Source organism: Bactrocera dorsalis, chromosome 4 (genome assembly GCF_023373825.1).
Source record: "Bactrocera dorsalis isolate Fly_Bdor chromosome 4, ASM2337382v1, whole genome shotgun sequence".
In the NCBI taxonomy this organism is placed as follows: Eukaryota; Metazoa; Arthropoda; class Insecta; order Diptera; family Tephritidae; genus Bactrocera; species Bactrocera dorsalis.
The window spans coordinates 15,230,438-15,250,623 of record NC_064306.1 but is presented as its reverse complement, the minus strand read 5'-3'; the positions used below and the strand labels follow the sequence as shown (position 1 = coordinate 15,250,623).

The 20,186-nt window shown below is 36.8% G+C and overlaps 2 protein-coding genes across 3 annotated transcripts in view; one reads left to right on the top strand and one right to left on the bottom strand.

Annotated features, from left to right (window-relative positions):
* Positions 1-20,186, bottom strand: part of LOC105233463 (flotillin-2) — a 351,794-nt gene that overhangs the window by 129,301 nt on the left and 202,307 nt on the right. The window lies entirely within an intron of this gene.
* LOC105229638 (glucose dehydrogenase [FAD, quinone]) overlaps positions 10,018-20,186 on the top strand; it is a 32,631-nt gene continuing 22,462 nt past the window's right edge. Inside the window, exon 1 of the mRNA XM_049455728.1 lies at positions 10,018-11,382. Coding sequence (XP_049311685.1) covers positions 10,937-11,382 — 446 coding nt within the window. The 5' untranslated portion in view covers positions 10,018-10,936. The remainder of the gene's footprint in view (positions 11,383-20,186) is intronic.

Below are 20,186 nucleotides of genomic sequence, written 5' to 3'. Positions count from 1 at the left end.
AGTATTTAGGAACTTACACGCCAAAGCTCCTACGATAGTGGCATATGCAGACGATATTACCATCTTAATAACGAGAAGTTGTTTACACACCGTTAGCAGTATTATGACCAGCACTTTCAAAACACTTCAGAATTGGGCATCGCAAGTGTTTCTGGGTTTAAATAGGGAGAAAATTGGTATGCTAGAGTTCACAAGAAAATACAAAATCCTCCAAGAAGGCTTTCGATAAATGTGACACATCTCCCTTTCTCTCTCTCAAGGACCGCACCAATTACCTTGGGGTAGTCTTGGACATCAACCTACTCTGGAAGAATGAGTGAAATAGTTCAGCAATGCTTTATTTGAAAAGACAACTGTTAGACTGTTACTAAACCTGGCACCTGCTTTGCTGAAAACTGCATTTTAAAATCAGAGGGCCAATAATGGTTGTAGGAGAATCTAACTATGGAACCTTCGAACATACTTAGATAGGTGGGTAATGGGTTTGGCAAGCACCATTTACATGATATTACTTTTTTACTTCATTGGCAAAAAGGCATAACAACTTCAAGCAGCCAGACCAATACAGTATATTTCAAGCAGAGATCTTTGCCATTGGGGAAGCCGCCGTGCTGGCCACAAATGATTCAATAAGGCAAATCCAGAGTTAACAACTACGTAGACAGCCAAACAGTAATCAAGGCAGTGACCTATTTGGGCATATCGACCAGATAAGTCTTGGGAAGCAGGGCATCAGTGGAGACTGACGCCAGGAACAAACGACTTCACTTCTACTGGATGCCATGCCATATTGATAATTGATGATATTAAGGTAGTGGACGAGATTGCCAAGGGTGGTTTAAGGTGGTCATCCGATATGGTGACCGATATTGCTAAACTTATGCATTGTTTTTACATATTCTGGACAAGGGCTTCACAAGAAAGGTTAGAATTCAATGGCATGAACTCTCGGGATTAAAAATGGCAAAAGTCATGTACAATGCGTTAGACCAAAAATACACAACGGGTCCTCTTCTTTATTGACGTAGACACCGCTTATGCGGTTATAGTCGAATTTACAACAGCGCGCTAGTCGTTCTTCCTTTTCGCTGTTTGTCGCCAACGGGAGATTCCAAGTGTAGCCAGGTCCATCTCCACCTGCGCTTTCCAACGGAGTGGAGGTCTTCCTCTTACTCTGCTTCCCCCGGTGAGTACTGCATCGAATGCTCTAAGAGCCAGCATCACGTTCCTGCCCACTCTTAATAGAAGAGACTGTAGGAATATATTGAAATATACACTGATCAGTCTTGTGGCGGCTGTGTGTAACGCCTGCCAAATGAGGCTGATAGATCGAAATGACTGCGGAAAATGCCAGGAGCGATTTGCGAAAAAAGCAATAGGAAGGTGCAGCAGTTTTGACGTATGAAGGGCACCGACTTTGAAAACTTAAGTTCTGGGGAAAAGGATTTAAAGTACTGAACATTATAAAAACTGATGTAAAAAGTTCATAGGACAGGTATAAAAATACTCGTAATTTCAAGTCAGTGTTGCTCCATTCGACTTGAATTTCATTTTATTCATGTACACCGTAAAATGATCGTTAAGCCGTTATCGCACATTATTTGCCTTTTACTGTCGCTTTCGGGTGATAAAGAACTACATACATATAATGGGTGATTTTTTTGAGGTTAGGATTTTCATGCATTAGTATTTGACAGATCACGTGGGATTTCAGACATGGTGTCAAAGGGAAAGATGCTCAGTATGCTTTGACATTTCATCATGAATAGACTTACTAACGAGCAACGCTTGCAAATCATTGAATTTTATTACCAAAATCAGTGTTCGGTTCGAAATGTGTTTCGCGCGCGTGTTTTGTTCAGCGATGAGGCTCATTTCTGGTTGAATGGCTACGTAAATAAGCAAAATTGCCGCATTTGGGGTGAAGAGCAACCAGAAGCCGTTCAAGAACTGCCCATGCATCCCGAAAAATGCACTGTTTGGTGTGGTTTGTACGCTGGTGGAATCATTGGACCGTATTTTTTCAAAGATGCTGTTGGACGCAACGTTACGGTGAATGGCGATCGCTATCGTTCGATGCTAACAAACTTTTTGTTGCCAAAAATGGAAGAACTGAACTTGGTTGACATGTGGTTTCAACAAGATGGCGCTACATGCCACACAGCTCGCGATTCTATGGCCATTTTGAGGGAAAACTTCGGACAACAATTCATCTCAAGAAATGGACCCGTAAGTTGGCCACCAAGATCATGCGATTTAACGCCTTTAGACTATTTTTTGTGGGGCTACGTCAAGTCTAAAGTCTACAGAAATAAGCCAGCAACTATTCCAGCTTTGGAAGACAACATTTCCGAAGAAATTCGGGCTATTCCGGCCGAAATGCTCGAAAAAGTTGCCCAAAATTGGACTTTCCGAATGGACCACCTAAGACGCAGCCGCGGTCAACATTTAAATGAAATTATCTTATTTTATGCGTTTTTTTTTTTTAAAAAGTTATCAAGCTCTTAAAAAATCACCCTTTATATGCTCAAATTTACTCGCATTTGTATGTATTTCCTTTGATTTTATGTGTGTTCACATCCGCAAATTACAGTGAAGAGTAAACGAAAAACACTTTACTTTGCCGAATCCAATCACTATTTTGTATCTACGACGAAGTCGACAGTGTTGTGATGACACGATTTTAAAAGCTCACCTGAAAAAAGAAAAAAAAAATGTTAGTTTTTTTATAGTTATTTGAAGTATTTAGTGATTACTTTGAGAGAAGTACAACCAAAAGCAATATGCGTAAATATCCGTTACCTAATGAGGAAATTAATTTTGTTTACAAACTTTTAGGCCGACATTAAAATGTCTGTTAGAGTTGTGTACTCATTAAGACTTTTCAGTCTTCCAAACCACTTATGTAAGAAATTAACACACGCTTTGATTAACGTTGCTAACTCAAAAATCATGAACTTGACGAAACTAATTATATAATTCTGGGAATGAGAATAGTTTATATGAAAACCACGCTATTGAAATTTATTACTACTGCAACCAAAAAGTAAAGTTAATTGTCATTTGGACATCAGGAAGAAACATTTTTTTTATTGGATGGTAAGGTTGTCCATAATATTTATTTGCCCAGCGCATGTTTGTCAAAATTCAAGTTATTCGTTATAGTTCTAACCCATCTGCAAATTTTTATCCATTGTCAATTATAACAGGTCTATTGAAAAGTCTACGGCCTGACACATAGATGGCGCTACTAGAATTAAATCCATATGATTTTTAGTTAGCCATAACTTTGGCGCGTGTATAATTTTGACAGCTGTCGGATCGTTAGTTTGTGAATTATATCATTTTGAGTGAATCAACTTCTGTTATTGTGAAAATAATCAATACGAGGGCTGCTATATATATTTCTGGCCTAATAATGAAAATAGGAATATTTATCAATGAAAATGGTTTTATTGTTTTTCAAAATATTCTCCATCAAGATTTATACACTTTTGCATGCACTCAAACCAATTTTCGAAGCACTTTTTCCACTCCGATTGAGACACCTCCAAAACATGGTTTTTGAATGCTTCAACAGCATCTTCTGGCGACGAAAATCGTTGACTACGCATTATTTTCTTGATGTGTGGGAATCAAAAGAAGTCATTGGGTGCCAAGTCAGGGCTGTACGGCGGATGACCCATCAATTCGACGTTTTGGCCGGTCAAAAAGGCGCTGGTTTGAGCCGATGTGTGAGAGCTCGCATTGTCATGGTGCACAATGATTCGTCTTCTTTTGTTCGTTTTTCGATTTTCTCCGAAGACTTCAGGCGAACAAATGGTGGTGTACCACTCAGAATTGGCCGTCCTACGTTGCTCAAGCGGAACAGTCGCCACATGACCAGTTTTGCCGAAGAAACAGGCGACCATTTGCCTCAAAGTGCTTCTTCCACGAACAACTTTCGTTGGATTGGGCTCGTCTTGGAAGACCCACACGGTCGATTGTTATTTTGTTTCGGGCTCATACGCATGTATCCATGATTCGTCACCTGTGACGATCTTATAAACGTGTTTTGAAGCACCCCGATCGTATTTTTTCAGCATTTCTTTACACCAATCTACACGAGCCTTTTTTTGAGCGATTGTCAAATTGTGCGGGATCCAACGAGAACAAACATTTTTTACGGCCAGGGGTTCATGCAATATCGAATGTATGCTGGTGGGAGAAATGCATAGGCATGCCTCTATTTGAAGGTATATTACATGATGGTCTTGCATTATCAGTTCACGTACGGCATCGATGTTTTCTGGCACAACGGCTGTTTTTGGACGACCTTCACGGAATTCGTCTTTGAGCGAGCGTCGGCCACGATTGAATTCGTTGTACCAGTTTTTCACAGTGCTATAGGATGGTGCTTCATAGCCATATAAAGATTTTAGTTCATCGATGCACTCTTGTCGTGATAATCCGCGTCGAAAGTTGTGAAAAATGATCGCACGAAAATGTTCACGAGTTGATTCCATTTTTTGGCAGAGATGAAATTTTTAATTCCCAGTAAATAAAACAATTCACGATTAAATGACAAAACGTTCTGAGTGATGTTATGCTAAAAAAATGCCAAACTTTCCAATGGAAATGTCAGATTGCACCTGGCAACACTTAGTGTTGCCTAGGCCAGAAATATATATAGCAGCCCTCGTAAAAAGGTATTTTGGGTATTGATAAAATATTGCTTTTTGAAGGGAAAAAATAGAGTTGAAGCAAAAACTTGGTTTGATGACGAGTTTCCGGATACTGCCCCAGGGAACCTAACCATCAGGGATTGGTATGCTAAGTTTAGACGCAGTGAAATGAGCACCGAAGACGGTGTACGCAGTAGACGACCAAAAGGGGACTTCTGGACTAAGTATTTTCTGGGTAGTCAAAAAATATCCGTTTGAAGGCGAGTTAAAGTGTGAAGGCGCGAAACATCCCTCTCCAGGGTGTGCTAGTGCCAATGAAAATAACATTCCTCTAATACAAAGTGCGTTCCAAAGTAAACAGGACTTAAAAAAAAACAGAAAAAATGGTTTTTTCGGCAAAATCAATTTATTTTATTCAAAATAGTATTCTTTTGCTTCAGTACAGCTCTTTGTAAGGTCCAAAACGTGTCGTACGAGTGATTTAGCTCGTTGGCCGGTATGGCCGCCAGTATGCTGGTGCAAGACTTTTGAATGGTCTCTACGTCTGCATAACGTTTTTTTTTCATGCAAATGCAAATACATTTTGCGAAAAGGAAGAAGTCGCACGGTGCCATATCAGGTGAATACGGGGAGTCGTTATTGGTTAAAATGTGATTTTTGGTCAAATAATCATCCTTCGAATGTTGGCTTCTGAGCAATTCTTGGTCGTCAGTCAATTTGTGCGGAACAAACCGTGCACACACCTTTCGTAAGCCCAAATGTTCGGTCAAAATGCGATAAATCGATGTTTTGGAGATGTTCAATCCATTTTCATGAATTTTAATGATGATTTCGGCTGTTTCTTGATGAATTCCCGCACAGTTTCGATGGAATTTCTATAGATCACGGATTTTGATTGGCCCACATGCTGATTGTCAATTATGTCCTCACGACCACTTTGAAAACGATGAAACCACTCGTGCACTCTGCTACAGGGGGCGCTAGATTCAAAAAGGCCTGTTTACTTTGGAACGGACCTTGTATACATAGTTCGACAAAAAATATTCCAAAGCTTATGAACCTTGGGCACCAAATATTGGGTTAGCTTTCATAATATTTTTTATTTAAAATTCATTAAAGTTGCATTATTAATATGAGGGAAGAATTTTTAATAAAACAGTTTTATGAGACTAAACTTTGTATTTTACGTATTTTTTGCGAGTTATTTCCACACTTACATAACTACCAGGAGTAGTTTAATTTAATATCTGCACTTGCGCTATTCGTTTTCTACCACTATGACCAAAAAGATGAAATGTGCTTGAGGCAGCGTAGCTCCTACAATTTAATATTAAAGTGCGCGCATGCGTGGTTTTGTTGTGTGGATGAGCGTTTAGAGCAGAGGAGCATGTAGTATATGTCGTTTAATTCAATGTTGAACAAATGTTAGAGCACATGTCGTACTCGATGCAGTTTACAAACAATGCCAACAATTAATTGTGTGTTATTATTATTGGGAAGATGAAAACGCGGTTACTTTTACGCATCTGCACATGAATTTTGAGTAAAACGCGGGCTGCGTAACTATCTACTTCGCAACTGTGAATGAGCAGGCATCTCCGTTTTTGCTAGAAATTTGCTTTTCGCCTGGCCTGTATTCATATCGCACACGCAGTAGCTTATATCTAGTTATGTAATATTTTTGTAGTTTTAATTTTTTTTTTCATTTGATTTTACAAATTTGACCTTCAACTCATTTCTCTTTTTAATTTCCTCGTTTCTCTTGATTTTCTTGCCATTTCAACGTATGTATGTGCCGCAAAAGCTTGAGACAGTGAACTGATTTTCCATCAGTCAGAAATCATATAATAGTGTTATATGTATATTATATCATACCCACTATGAGTTAGTTTATAAAGTAGGTAAATAACTGATACACTATTATATACTCGTCATGATAACGATTGTTACGGACATTAATTTAACAATATATAACCATTATGTATATAAGATATAATCAGTTATTTAAGCAAGTCAAAAAATAATAATTTGTAATTGGTTAAATTAAATTTAATTTAATTACCATAACCACATACCGTTTATAGTGACGGGACAACTTCTGGAATTCTATGTTGTATGGAATAGTTGAAGAATACCAGCACTGTCTTGCTAGTGCTTTATTTTCGCCCCATCCTTTTGTCGTTTTACATATATTATATTTTCTTGTCTAACTACAGTAAATCTTACAGTTATCAAACAGTTTATGATACTGTATTTCATAATGTTCGCCTTTCAAAACTGGCAACACTGTAATCAAACTATTTTCGGTCAAAATCAACTCTTGAAATTACTTTGGCAAAAAGCGTAAAAAACGTGATTATATCTTCGACCTTCTCAGTTTGCTTTATATTAAATCACAGGCCGCGCTTAATTTAATTAATGTAATTACCAAAAGTAAATAATGAAGACACACAAAACTATTAGAGGCCAGCTTACATACATATGTGGAGTCTTAGTTTAAATGTAAGCACAATCAGGCGTTCAAATGTTGCTATGAAGCACTCATAATTAGTTTACACAATTCGCCTGACCTAATGGGCCATTTGAGGGCAAATCTTATTTGTTATTTAATTTTTTTCTGTGTAACTGTAGTTTTGTACTAGCTTACGTGACTATTTGCATGGGATGTAATATAAAGATTTGCGACATATGCAATTTGGCAAATAAATGTTGTTTTTGCGTAGTAAAGTTGAGCATTTGAATTGGTATTGAAATAAATCTGTGGAATAAAGTGGAATGTGTGAAAATTGTTTAACGACGAAAAAGTGAAGAGAGTTTGAAAGAAAATAATTCATAAAGGTTATCAAATGAAGACACGATGTAAACCGCCATTATCACAACATAAGAAATGTTATGGATAGGAACCAGATATGAGCGTTTGAGCTTGAAGGGGGGAGCCTGCTTTAGAGGCTTCAAAAATCGATTTTTTTAGAATTTTTTTGGGAGCGAAAGAAATAATTTATTAAAGCCAAATTTCTAGGGTTTTTTGTTATATATTTAAACATCATTCACAAATTTTACTTGTACTTTATAGACTGGGTTCAAGTGCGGAAGGAACAACCATTTCAAAAATCGCAAGTTTGTTTGGAGTTAGCGACGGAGGAGTAATAAATGTGAGTTTTTCATAAAATTATGCAGGTATGCTTGATCTTATATTTCTTGATAACATAGGTCATAACCAATAGAGCATTTTGTGCAATTCTGAAGCTAAAGATAAGTTTATGTGCTGGCCAGATGCAGCAGAGCGCAGACTTTTAGTGGCTGAAACATTTCAAGAGCTTCCACAAGTGTTGGCACGGAAATAAAATTAGCTGAGAAACCTACTAAAGGCCCAGAAGCATATTTTTCCCGGAAACATGTATAGTCATTAAAGGCTTAATGTGTCTGTGACTACAATCTTCTGATTCGTCATATGGTGTTGGGGTATCCTGGCAACGTACATGACAAGAATATGTAATATTTGCGAGTTGTCCACAAAAGCTCCTGAACCATTGACAGGAACAGAGTGATTGGCAGGTGACAATGCTTATAAATTGACTGCGAGTCTTATAACATCCTTTAGAACAAATACAACGGAAGGCACTTTGCAACAAGGAAATCTGTTCAACAGAACTTTTAGCCAGTATCGAATTCGAATTGAACATTGCTTTGGTTTAATAAAAGTACGGTTCAACGGTTTAAAAGAACTGAAAATACAAATAAAAAACAACCGTTCACTGAAATTTGCATGTCGTTGGATATTAGTTTGTGGAATACTGCACAATATTCTACAGGTACAAATAGATAGAAGTTTTTACATTAATGAATGTACAGATGAAGAAGGTGAAACTGATGAATCTAACAACTAAACTTTATCTGCTAACGAGGGTGAATCAAAACGGCTCACTTTGCTATCACTAATACAAGATTTGAGTGCTTAAAATCTTGTTTGCAACTAAAACAAGGCGCATTCCAAAGTAAACAGGACTTAAAAAAAAAAACAGAACAAATGATTTTTTTCGGAAAAATCAATTTATTTAATTCAAAGTAGTTTCCTTCTGTTTTAATACAGCTTTTCGAACTGTCCAAAAACATGTCAAACGAGTGTTTTAGCTCGTTGGCCGGTATGGCCGCCAGTGTGCCGGTGCAAGCCTTTTGAATGGCCTCTACGTCTGCATAACGCTTTCCTTTCATGGGCAAATGCATTTTTCCAAAAAAGAAGAAGTCGCACGTTGCCATATCAGGTGAATACGGGGAGTGGTTAATGATTAAAATGCGATTTTTGGTCAAATAATCGTCCTTCGAATGCTGGATTCTGAGCAATTTTTGGTCGTCAGTCAATTTGTGCGAAACAACCCGTGCACACGCCTTCGTAAGCCCAAATGTTCGGTCAAAATGCGATAAATCAATGTTTTGGAGCTGTTTATTTGGATTTCAAATAATGCTAATATATCACAGAAAGTTACAAAGTATAGCAAAGTATGCAGATTAAATTGTTAATAAATCCAATCATCGTGGCCATCACGAGCAGGCTTGTAGAAGTCCAGACGCTAAACTTAATATTCGACGGTTTTCAAGCATAAATGGATAGAGACTGCTGCAATTTCACGTTCTATATTCATCCGTACAAAAGTCATCAATCGGCGCTGGCTTGTTGGCATAGACCATAGGCTTGACGTAGCCCCAGAAGAAGAAAACTTAGTTCAACGGTGTCAAATCGCATGACCGACGCGATCAATTGGCTGGACCAATTTGTGAGTTAACACATTCATAAAACTAGGTTTTCAATAAATCGATTGTGATATTCGCTGTGCGGCTTGTGGCGCCGTCTTGTTGAAATCATATATTGTCCAAGACCATATCATTCAATTCGGGCTAAAAATATTGGGTTACCATTGAGCTGTAGTGATTCCCATTCACAGTAACGTGCCGGTCTTGAGTATCATGGAAGAAGTACGGACCAACAACGCAGCCGATCCATAAACCACACCAAACCGTAATTTTTTCGGGATGGTGATTCATAGAGTATGTGTGGATGCTGCCTAACCAATAATGCATATTTTCCTTATTGACGAAGCCATTCAGCCAGAAATCGTTTCGACTCGCTGTTGGATCATATGTCTTTCCGCGGTTTATCCTCTAAGTTTTCCAACAAAGAAAAATTAGTAACTGAAAAAATAAGGAAACAACGATACTCATCGCAGCCGTGCAATTTAAAGTTATAATTGGGATTTTTTTCTATGTGATATTCTATCTCTAACTCAGTAAGTGCGATTCTTCAGATAGAATCGATACATGATACTAAACTGTATGAAGACTACTATATTTTGAGTTACACATACAAAGAAATGTAATTTGTCACTATTTATTGCACATCCTTGAGTATCAACCCTTAAGTTAATCAATACAGCATCGCAATAAATGAGCGCCAAACGGTTTTGTGCACTTGAACCGTTTCGTTGCAACGCCAAACCGGCTGGGAGCCAATGCGAGAGTGAGCGCATTGCGCACGCGCACAGACACCACAATCTTACCGGAGCGCTGAGCGCTAAGCCAAGTTACGAGTAATAAGCCAGGCAATATGTTTGTTAGGCATTTAAGCAAGCGCAGTGAGTTACCATGCATGACCGACACTTGTGCACCAGGCACAAGAGATACGACGACACAGAAGTAAAACGGCAGTGCGACACTGCAGACGTGTTTAACGGTGCAACGGTAAATTTAAGCAGAAATTTCTATGCGCAGAAAAAGAAAAAAGTGTTGTTTGTGTAAGTGAAGTGAAGAATTGAATTGAACGTGCGACACGGGACATTTGTGGCTGCGCATTGCACGACTCAAAGCATTTCGATTGTTGTTAACAAATTAACGGTTAAGTTGTAGTGGGCGCATGCGCCAACACAGCCGTAACAAACGAAGTGGCTTGCGCAGGAGAAATGCCTTAAACGCGCCAACGTGACGAAAATGTTTTAAGCTTGTGTATCAAGTAAATTCCAATATCACTTACCGCGCGTCACAACAAAAACAATGCACATATGTGCAGTGAAAATAAATTGAAAGTAAAAAATCCAAAGAAAGTGTGCATATTGCTAAGAAGCCAATAGCGTGTAAGTGCATGAGTGACGGTACAAGGCGCAGAACGTGTATATCTGCTTTTAAAACCGCCTAAATCACAACAACGACAACAACAACAACACGATTTTGTGATAATTATAGTAAAATATTTAGCCATAATCCCTTAACGCAAAATATTGAAAATGGTGCTTGGTCTTGGTCTTGGCGCCGCTGCCGGCGCCATATTCAAGGCAAGCGCGGGCTCAAAAGCCGCCGTCACTGCTGGCGCCGCTGCAGTGGGCGCCTCCAAATTGGGTATAGCTATTGCAGGTGCTATCAAAATCGCCACCACCATTATTGGTGTCAGCAAACTGGCCATCTTGCCCTTTTTAATAGCCGCCATTGCCTACTACAATTACGATCTTTTCGATCCGGAAAATCGTCCGTTCAATGTGCCTGAGGTCTCATTGGCCTATGATTTCATTATCGTGGGTGGCGGTTCGGCAGGTTGTGTGTTAGCTTCGCGGCTTTCCGAAGTGCCGCATTGGCGCATTTTGCTGCTCGAAGCGGGCGGTCAGGAAACAGAGATCTCGGATGTGCCGCTGCTGTCTTTGTACTTGCATAAAAGCAAACTGGACTGGAAATATCGGTAAGTGTTAGTCAAGAGTAGTTAGAAATTAAATAAACAGTCGAGAATGAAAAGAAAAAAAAGAAAAAGAGAAAAAAAAAAGAAAAAATTAAGTGTGAAGAAACCTGTATCAAGTGTGGGTGGGCTTTGAAGTAGAATTTAAACCACTTATAAAGATGATTTTTTCTAAATAGATGGTGTGTTGTGATGGTTAGGATTTGTATACCAACTGGTTGCTAGTTAAACATCTGGTTTATTATGAATAGCGTATTTTTAAAACAAAAGTGATGAGCCTTCCACATAGAATCACATCAGATCGGGCAACTATAGCATCTAGCTGCCATACAAACTGACCGATCACACAAATGTATGGAAACATTTTTTAGTTTACGAGATCTAAGGCATTGCTATAATATTCAGGAAAATTGTTTAGATCGGACAACTGTAGCATATTCGAGTTATGACAATTAAGTAATGAGACTGATTCCATAAAAACCGTATATTTGAAAATGATTCTACAAAGTAGTCCCCTTGGGCAGCTATACAGCGATTCTAGCGCGTTTCCCATGCTTCGTAACATTTCTGGAACGCTTCGACTGGGATGTCCGCGATTATCCTCGTCACGGCCGACTGGATGTCCGTATTCGAATCAAAATGGGATCCTTTGACCACCGATTATGTTTTAGGAAACAAAAAAGTCACAGGGTGACATATCGGGCGAATAAGACGGCTGTTGCAACGCGGCGATCCCTTTAGAGGCCAAATACTAGGACACGCTGAGGGCGGTGTGGCACGGCGCGTTGTCGTGATGAAGGATCCAGTTACGAGCGATGTCTGGGCGCACCCTGTTGAACGGATTCGGCGTACATTATTATTTCAGGCATTGCTCCAAAATCCAAGAAATTTGTTCAGATCGGACCACTATAGTATGTAGCTGCCTTATGAACTGGCCGATCAAATTCAAGTCCTTGAAAAGTAATAAAACCGCTTTTATTCCGGAAAATATATCAATCATATCATATCAATTCAGTAGAAAATAATTTTAGTCAATGTATGCCGTAAACCTTTAAACGCATTAGACATATTTTTGAAGAAAATTTACGACAAACGCGATGCAAAGTATTAAAAAAATTTCATTAATATGCGTATAATAAAATTTTTGTATCATATTTCTCAACTGATTAAAAAAATATTTTATACTTATATTCAACAAATTGAACAACGTAATATTTTGAAATTATCATCTCGCACGAAATGCCATTTAAATGCAATCAGCTACTTTTTCGTTGTCACAATTGAATTGAAAGTAAAAGCAAGCAGAGAAAATATTACGCCTGAGTTGAATTTTTTTTTTTATTTTAACTCTCGATTTCTAGCAGACACAGAAAGCTAATCTGCGCAAACGGCACATTTTTCGTTGATGCTTCGTACACGAGCGCAAAGCCAGACAAGATAAAGAAAGATAGAAAAAAGACAGCAGGCGGCCAAAGTGACACTAACGCGGCAAATCACAGTGCTGATAATAGTGATGATGTTGTTTTTGTTGTTATGAATATTAAATTTTATGCAGCACAAATTGAGCACTTTACCATAAAAACCAATCAACATTATAAAATAAAAGATTAGTGTGAAGATGACAAAACAAAACGAAAGTTGGTCAACAAAATAATAATAATAATAAAATATGTCAACTCACAATGACTTGAAGATTATATTTGTTAAAAAAAATATGTTGAATATTTAGTTTAGTAAACGAAGAGCGCTAATTGAAGTTCTACAGAGTTGCTTAGAATTAGATAAAAATTTGATAATGCCTTGCCAAACTTTCTTTACAATATTGTAGTAATCCTTTGTGAAGCCATTGAAAATCGAACTCCCATGTTCGGATTTAGATATCGGCAAACCGTTTAGTATCCAATACAAATTTGCAGAGGCGCTTAATTTCTATGCCCGCCAGGTCGGCGGGTAGCCTGAAGCTATATGCCCCCAAGTGCCTAAGTCTTGATCTCCCAAAATCTGGGCAGTCAAGAAGGAAGAGCCAGCTAGTTTCTACTACATCTTCTTCCAAGCAGCTTCTGCATGCGGCGTCCGGTAAGATTGCCAGTCTTACAGCATGTATGCTAATAGGGCAGTGGCCCATCAAGAGCCCCATCATTAATGAGAGGCTAGCCTTACTGAGGGCAAAGAGATCACTAGATCTTCTGCGATCTATCTTGGGCCAAAAGGCTTTTGCAACCGCTCAGGTACCAATGCTGGACCATCGCTGACCGAGCAGCCGCGAGGCCCAGCTATCCAGTAGTAGAGAACAAGAGGATGCAGGAGCACCTACCCGTTCCCATTCTACCGATAGCGATTCTAGGGTGCCTTTCCTTGCTAGCTCATCAGCCTTGCAGTTACCTGTGATTCCACTGTGGCCCGGCACCCATACAAGTCTTATAATAAAAACTCTCGCCGCCAGAGACAGTGACGCCAGACACTCTTCGACCAATCCTGAACGCACTGTGAATGAGTTCAAGACTAAATAAATGAAAAATCAATATATAAGTAAATGAATAAACAAATTTCGTCACATCAAAGCTGCTAACTCCACCCAAATGCCTACAATAAGTCAGAAATCATTTAGAGTTAATTTCGTATTTCAACCGTTTTGGTAACGATTTTGTTCCCCTAAACAACCAATGTAATAAGTTCATACTTCTGCATTACATTCCACATGCTTTTACAAAAACACAAATGCCAACAAAAATTTCAAATTTTTCTGGAAATTATAATAAGTCATTTGGTTAAACTCGAAATATTCAAAATAGTGTTTGTTATAAGGCTTTGGGTTTTATATGCAAGGCAAATGCGGACTTGGTTTATAGTGACCCACAAATATTTCTATTTACAACTTTCTTTATCTTTTTTATGTATTTTTTTATATTTTTCCCACCAAACTGGTCTCCAGCGTTATTTTGGTTGCCTAGTAGTATTGTTTCGCTCTTGACCTATAAATAATTATTTGTTGGCAGCTGTTGCACATACACACATGCGTATATGTATTTCCATTAATTATTATTTTGATATTTCCATTTAATTTTTTTTTTTCAATTTGTATTATTTCATCTTAATTTGCTAAGTTATGGTAGTCCTTTCGTATTTGTAATCAAACTTCAACTTATATTTTGATATTTATAATGTACTTTAATAAAACAAATAAAGGGTGATTTTTTAAGAGCTTGATAACTTTTTTTTAAAAAAAACGCATAAAATTTGCAAAATCTCATCGGTTCTTTATTTGAAACGTTAGATTGGTTCATGACATTTACTTTTTGAAGATAATTTCATTTAAATGTTGACCGCGGCTGCGTCTTAGGTGGTCCATTCGGAAAGTTCAATTTTGGGCAACTTTTTCGAGCATTTCGGCCGGAATAGCCCGAATTTCTTCGGAAATGTTGTCTTCCAAAGCTGGAATAGTTGCTGGCTTATTTCTGTAGACTTTAGACTTGACGTAGCCCCACAAAAAATAGTCTAAAGGCGTTAAATCGCATGATCTTGGTGGCCAACTTACGGGTCCATTTCTTGAGATGAATTGTTGTCCGAAGTTTTCCCTCAAAATGGCCATAGAATCGCGAGCTGTGTGGCATGTAGCGCCATCTTGTTGAAACCACATGTCAACCAAGTTCAGTTCTTCCATTTTTGGCAACAAAAAGTTTGTTAGCATCGAACGATAGCGATCGCCATTCACCGTAACGTTGCGTCCAACAGCATCTTTGAAAAAATACGGTCCAATGATTCCACCAGCGTACAAACCACACCAAACAGTGCATTTTTCGGGATGCATGGGCAGTTCTTGAACGGCTTCTGGTTGCTCTTCACCCCAAATGCGGCAATTTTGCTTATTTACGTAGCCATTCAACCAGAAATGAGCCTCATCGCTGAACAAAATTTGTCGATAAAAAAGCGGATTTTCACATTTCGAACCGAACACTGATTTTGGTAATAAAATTCAATGATTTGCAAGCGTTGCTCTCTTTGACACCATGTCTGAAATCCCACGTGATCTGTCAAATACTAATGCATGAAAATCCTAACCTCAAAAAAATCACCCGTTATGTAACATTTTAGTCTACCACTTGTCGCCAATTCTCCACTAGAGGCATTATTCCAGCAGTGTTAAACTTTTCTGGTTTCTCGGCGAAAAACTGCGACAAATAATTTTCACAAGCTTCTCTTGAAGCCAACTTTACTCCATTACTCGTATGCAAATTCTGCATTGGCCGAAACAGATGGTAGTCCGATAATGCAAGGTCAGGGCTATAAGGTGTCAGACAGCGTTGTCGTTGTCCTGATGGAAGACGAAGCCCTTTCTGTTGATCATTTCTGGCCATTTTTTTCAATTGCTTGCTTCAATCTAAATAGTTGTAAAATGTAGAATCAGTCGTTCGTCTAGGCTGGAGCAGCTCATAGTGGATGATTCCTTTCCAATCCCACCAAACACCCACATAACCTTTCGAGGCGTCAATCCTGACTTTATGATTATTTGTTGAGCTTCATCACGCTTGGACCATGAACTTTTTCGCACATTACATCCACTTTTCGTCTCCTATTACCATTCGAGCTACAGAAACGAGCGAACCATTGTTGGCTACACGAACTGACACAGCATCGTCTCCTTAAACTTCACAAATTTCATTGGTGGCTTTCGTGGTATTCTTCTTCTTCATAATTTTCACTCATTTTTGAACAGCTGGAACTTCTTTTCAACTTCCCCGAATTTAATTTATTTGGTTTAATGGAGCTTAAAATATCACCTTCCCAACACTATAAGATATGACACAATGTAATTGGCAGCACTGGAGATATACGACCGCAATCTATTGACTTAATAATTTAGTTTATTTCTATGCGTCTGTTATGATTCTATTTATATAGAATACGTCTAAATTTTATTTGTAATTTTGAATTAAAGGGGGAGCCTGATTTAGAAGCTTCAAAAAATCGATTTTTTTTTTGCTTAAATCTCTTTAAAAATAATCTATTTGAAATATTTTCGAGGCTGGAAGGAAAATAGTGTAGTAGTATGAGCGATTGGGCAGAAAGCGAAAACTTTGAAAAAGTCAAGTTTGAGCATATTTTTAAACAGCATAAACTATTTTTTTTTTTGGTAAAAAACCTCTTTTTTTAATTTTTAAAACATTTCTAAAATTTTACACTTTTTTGAATTTTTTTTTTAGTTTAACTAGAAGATAAATTATGAAACAAATATAAATCTTTTTGAATTTTTGGTTTCCGATAGAAATTGCGACCTGCCGACAAATGCACATGCGAGATGCATCGGGCAAATGATTCCCAAAGGCAGAATATCAAAGATTTCTTATCAAAAAAATTTGTGAATGGCGTTTAAATATATATGTACCAATTAGCCCTAGAAATTTTGCTTTCATAAATTATTTCTTTCCCTCCCAAAAAAATTCTCAAAAAAATCGATTTTTTGAAGCTTCTTTATCAGGCTTCCCCCTTAATTGCTTTATTAAATATTTTTGTAGGCTGCACTTTATTTACATAATTTTTCATTTTATTACGTTTATTTGCATTTATGTCACTTATTATAATTTATGATTAGCAAATTGGTAATTTCCGCTCGCCGGCGCCAAGCTGAAAGCATGCGCTTGCGTGACATAGCCAAAAAACTCTGCGCATTCCACAAAGGTTTTTTGGTTAGTTTTTGCATTACACATACAAAACGTGAGTAAGTATTTACTACAATGTGCACATTCTCTCGCTCTCCTATAATTAGCGCTCTTTTGTTGAGGCGTGTGTTTTTTCGTAATCATTCATATGATTGCAGAAGAGATCTTGTTCAACCGGCTTTTGAATGGCTACCGCTTCGTTGCTTCATGCATAGAAATTATGCTGTCGTTGTTTTTGTTGTGCTCATAACATCCAACTATACTACTTTGTGGTTGGGAAGTTTCTTAAACTCCTGGCTTACCGCATTACTGTTATCGTTCAAACCACTTGTTTAACTTGAGGCTAAACATTGTGATACGAAAACGTTGTTGTTGCAATGCATTGTTGCATGATTGTTGGTTTCAAATTTCGTAAAATTCACCACAATTTGGTTACTGCGATTACCGTTATTATATGTTGCCGATCTAATTGCATTCATGTGTGAAATGCGTTGAAAACTCAAGGTGATTTTGGATTACGAGAGCCGAATCAAGTGTTAATTAACGGGTGATTTTTTTGAGGTTAGGATTTTCATGCATTAGTATTTGACAGATCACGTGGGATTTCAGACATGGTGTCAAAGAGAAAGATGCTCAGTATGCTTTGACATTTCATCATGAATAGACTTACTAACGAGCAACGCTTGCAAATCATTGAATTTTATTACCAAAATCAGTGTTCGGTTCGAAATGTGAAAATCCGCTTTTTTATCGACAAATTTTGTTCAGCGATGAGGCTCATTTCTGGTTGAATGGCTACGTAAATAAGCAAAATTGCCGCATTTGGGGTGAAGAGCAACCAGAAGCCGTTCAAGAACTGCCCATGCATCCCGAAAAATGCACTGTTTGGTGTGGTTTGTACGCTGGTGGAATCATTGGACCGTATTTTTTCAAAGATGCTGTTGGACGCAACGTTACGGTGAATGGCGATCGCTATCGTTCGATGCTAACAAACTTTTTGTTGCCAAAAATGGAAGAACTGAACTTGGTTGACATGTGGTTTCAACAAGATGGCGCTACATGCCACACAGCTCGCGATTCTATGGCCATTTTGAGGGAAAACTTCGGACAACAATTCATCTCAAGAAATGGACCCGTAAGTTGGCCACCAAGATCATGCGATTTAACGCCTTTAGACTATTTTTTGTGGGGCTACGTCAAGTCTAAAGTCTACAGAAATAAGCCAGCAACTATTCCAGCTTTGGAAGACAACATTTCCGAAGAAATTCGGGCTATTCCGGCCGAAATGCTCGAAAAAGTTGCCCAAAATTGGACTTTCCGAATGGACCACCTAAGACGCAGCCGCGGTCAACATTTAAATGAAATTATCTTCAAAAAGTAAATGTCATGAACCAATCTAACGTTTCAAATAAAGAACCGATGAGATTTTGCAAATTTTATGCGTTTTTTTTTAAAAAAAAGTTATCAAGCTCTTAAAAAATCACCCTTTACTAGACATTTCTGCACCAACATCACATCTAATATATAATTTTATATAAAAAGAATATATAAGAAAAACTAAAGAACGTCGTAAATTTTTGCATAAATTGAGTGAAGAACTTGCTTTCACGAAGATTGCCATAGAGAATATTTTGGGCCATCCAGTAGGAACTTTTGCGCCGAGTCCTAGTTCAGCGGTTCAACTAGATAAAGCTGGAAGGAAAAAAGTCACAGGATCTTGCGTTATGTGAATACTGCACAATGCCTTAAATGTTATAATTAACATTATAGAATATATAATAAAAGTTAATTGTAGTATTTATTAATTCATTTTCAGTTCAGTTTCTATGCATACTACTGTGAGATCAGGGTACCGGGTTGCTATTTGGAAGATGGCCGAAGTTTAAGCTAATTTTAATAATATAATTAAAAAAAAAATTAAATCCACTCACAATTGGTTAGCATCCTAAGTAAATAACGACAAATCTAGAGCTTAAAATGAAATATAATTTTGTTTTGATGTTATTCACTTGAATAGATCGTGGTGGACACTCGGCTCATTAGCATAAGGATGCAAAGCAATACAATTATAATAATGCAAATATAATAATAATAGAAGAATTATAAATAAAGCACAAAAATGTTATAAAACGCAAAGAAAAAAATTAAATTGTCGAAAATAATACACTTGTTTATAAAATAAAATAAAAATTGAAATTAAATTCAAAGTAATAAGATAATTTATAAAAAATTAATGATAAAAAAAAAAATAAATTGAAAGTAACAAAACAATAATAATGATAAAAATCTAAATAAAATTCAAAAACTGAAATTTCTTAAAAAAATTATATGTATACTGAATCTAAATTGAAAGTATTAAAATACTACTAAAAATATATTTTTATTAAATTACAAAATAAATAATAATTATAAAAAAATAATACAAAAATACTGAAAATAAATTTAAAATAACAAAATAATATTAATAAAAAATTAGTAAATTAAATTAAAAAAAAACATATTTAATAAAAAAAATTAATTTCAATAGAAAGTAATTATATAATAATAAATCAAAATTTCAACAATAAATCAAATAAATTTTCAAATTATAAAACATAATAAAAAAAAAAAAGAATTTAAGTTGATTATAAAAATATACATAATATATAAATATAAAAAAGAAAATTCATAAAAAAAATATACAAAATTATAATTATTAATTTAAAGCAGACACATAAGAATAAAAAATGAAATGTTTCCAAAAAATTACGAAAAACTACAATTATCCTTTTGGAAATCATTTATTTAATATAATTTATTTTACTAAATTAAATGAGATCAATATGAACAAATAAATATATATAACACCAAACCCATAAGCAACTTTAATCAATCGACCGTAATTTAGCTGAAAGAGAAAACTGGGTCACCCGTTTATGAAGCTGAAGCAAGCGAATGCGAAGAAAAGCCACTTTGATATACACTTTCGATGCACAAATGTACATACATATATTAGTATGTATGTATGTATGTATGTATGTATTATACATATATACTTTTATTTTCATACAAGTGTTACATACATGCACACAACTGTGTTGTTGTTACAGCAACAATTGACATATTTGCCAATCAAACAGTATACCAGCAGTTTGACGGTTAAGTTGACTTCTC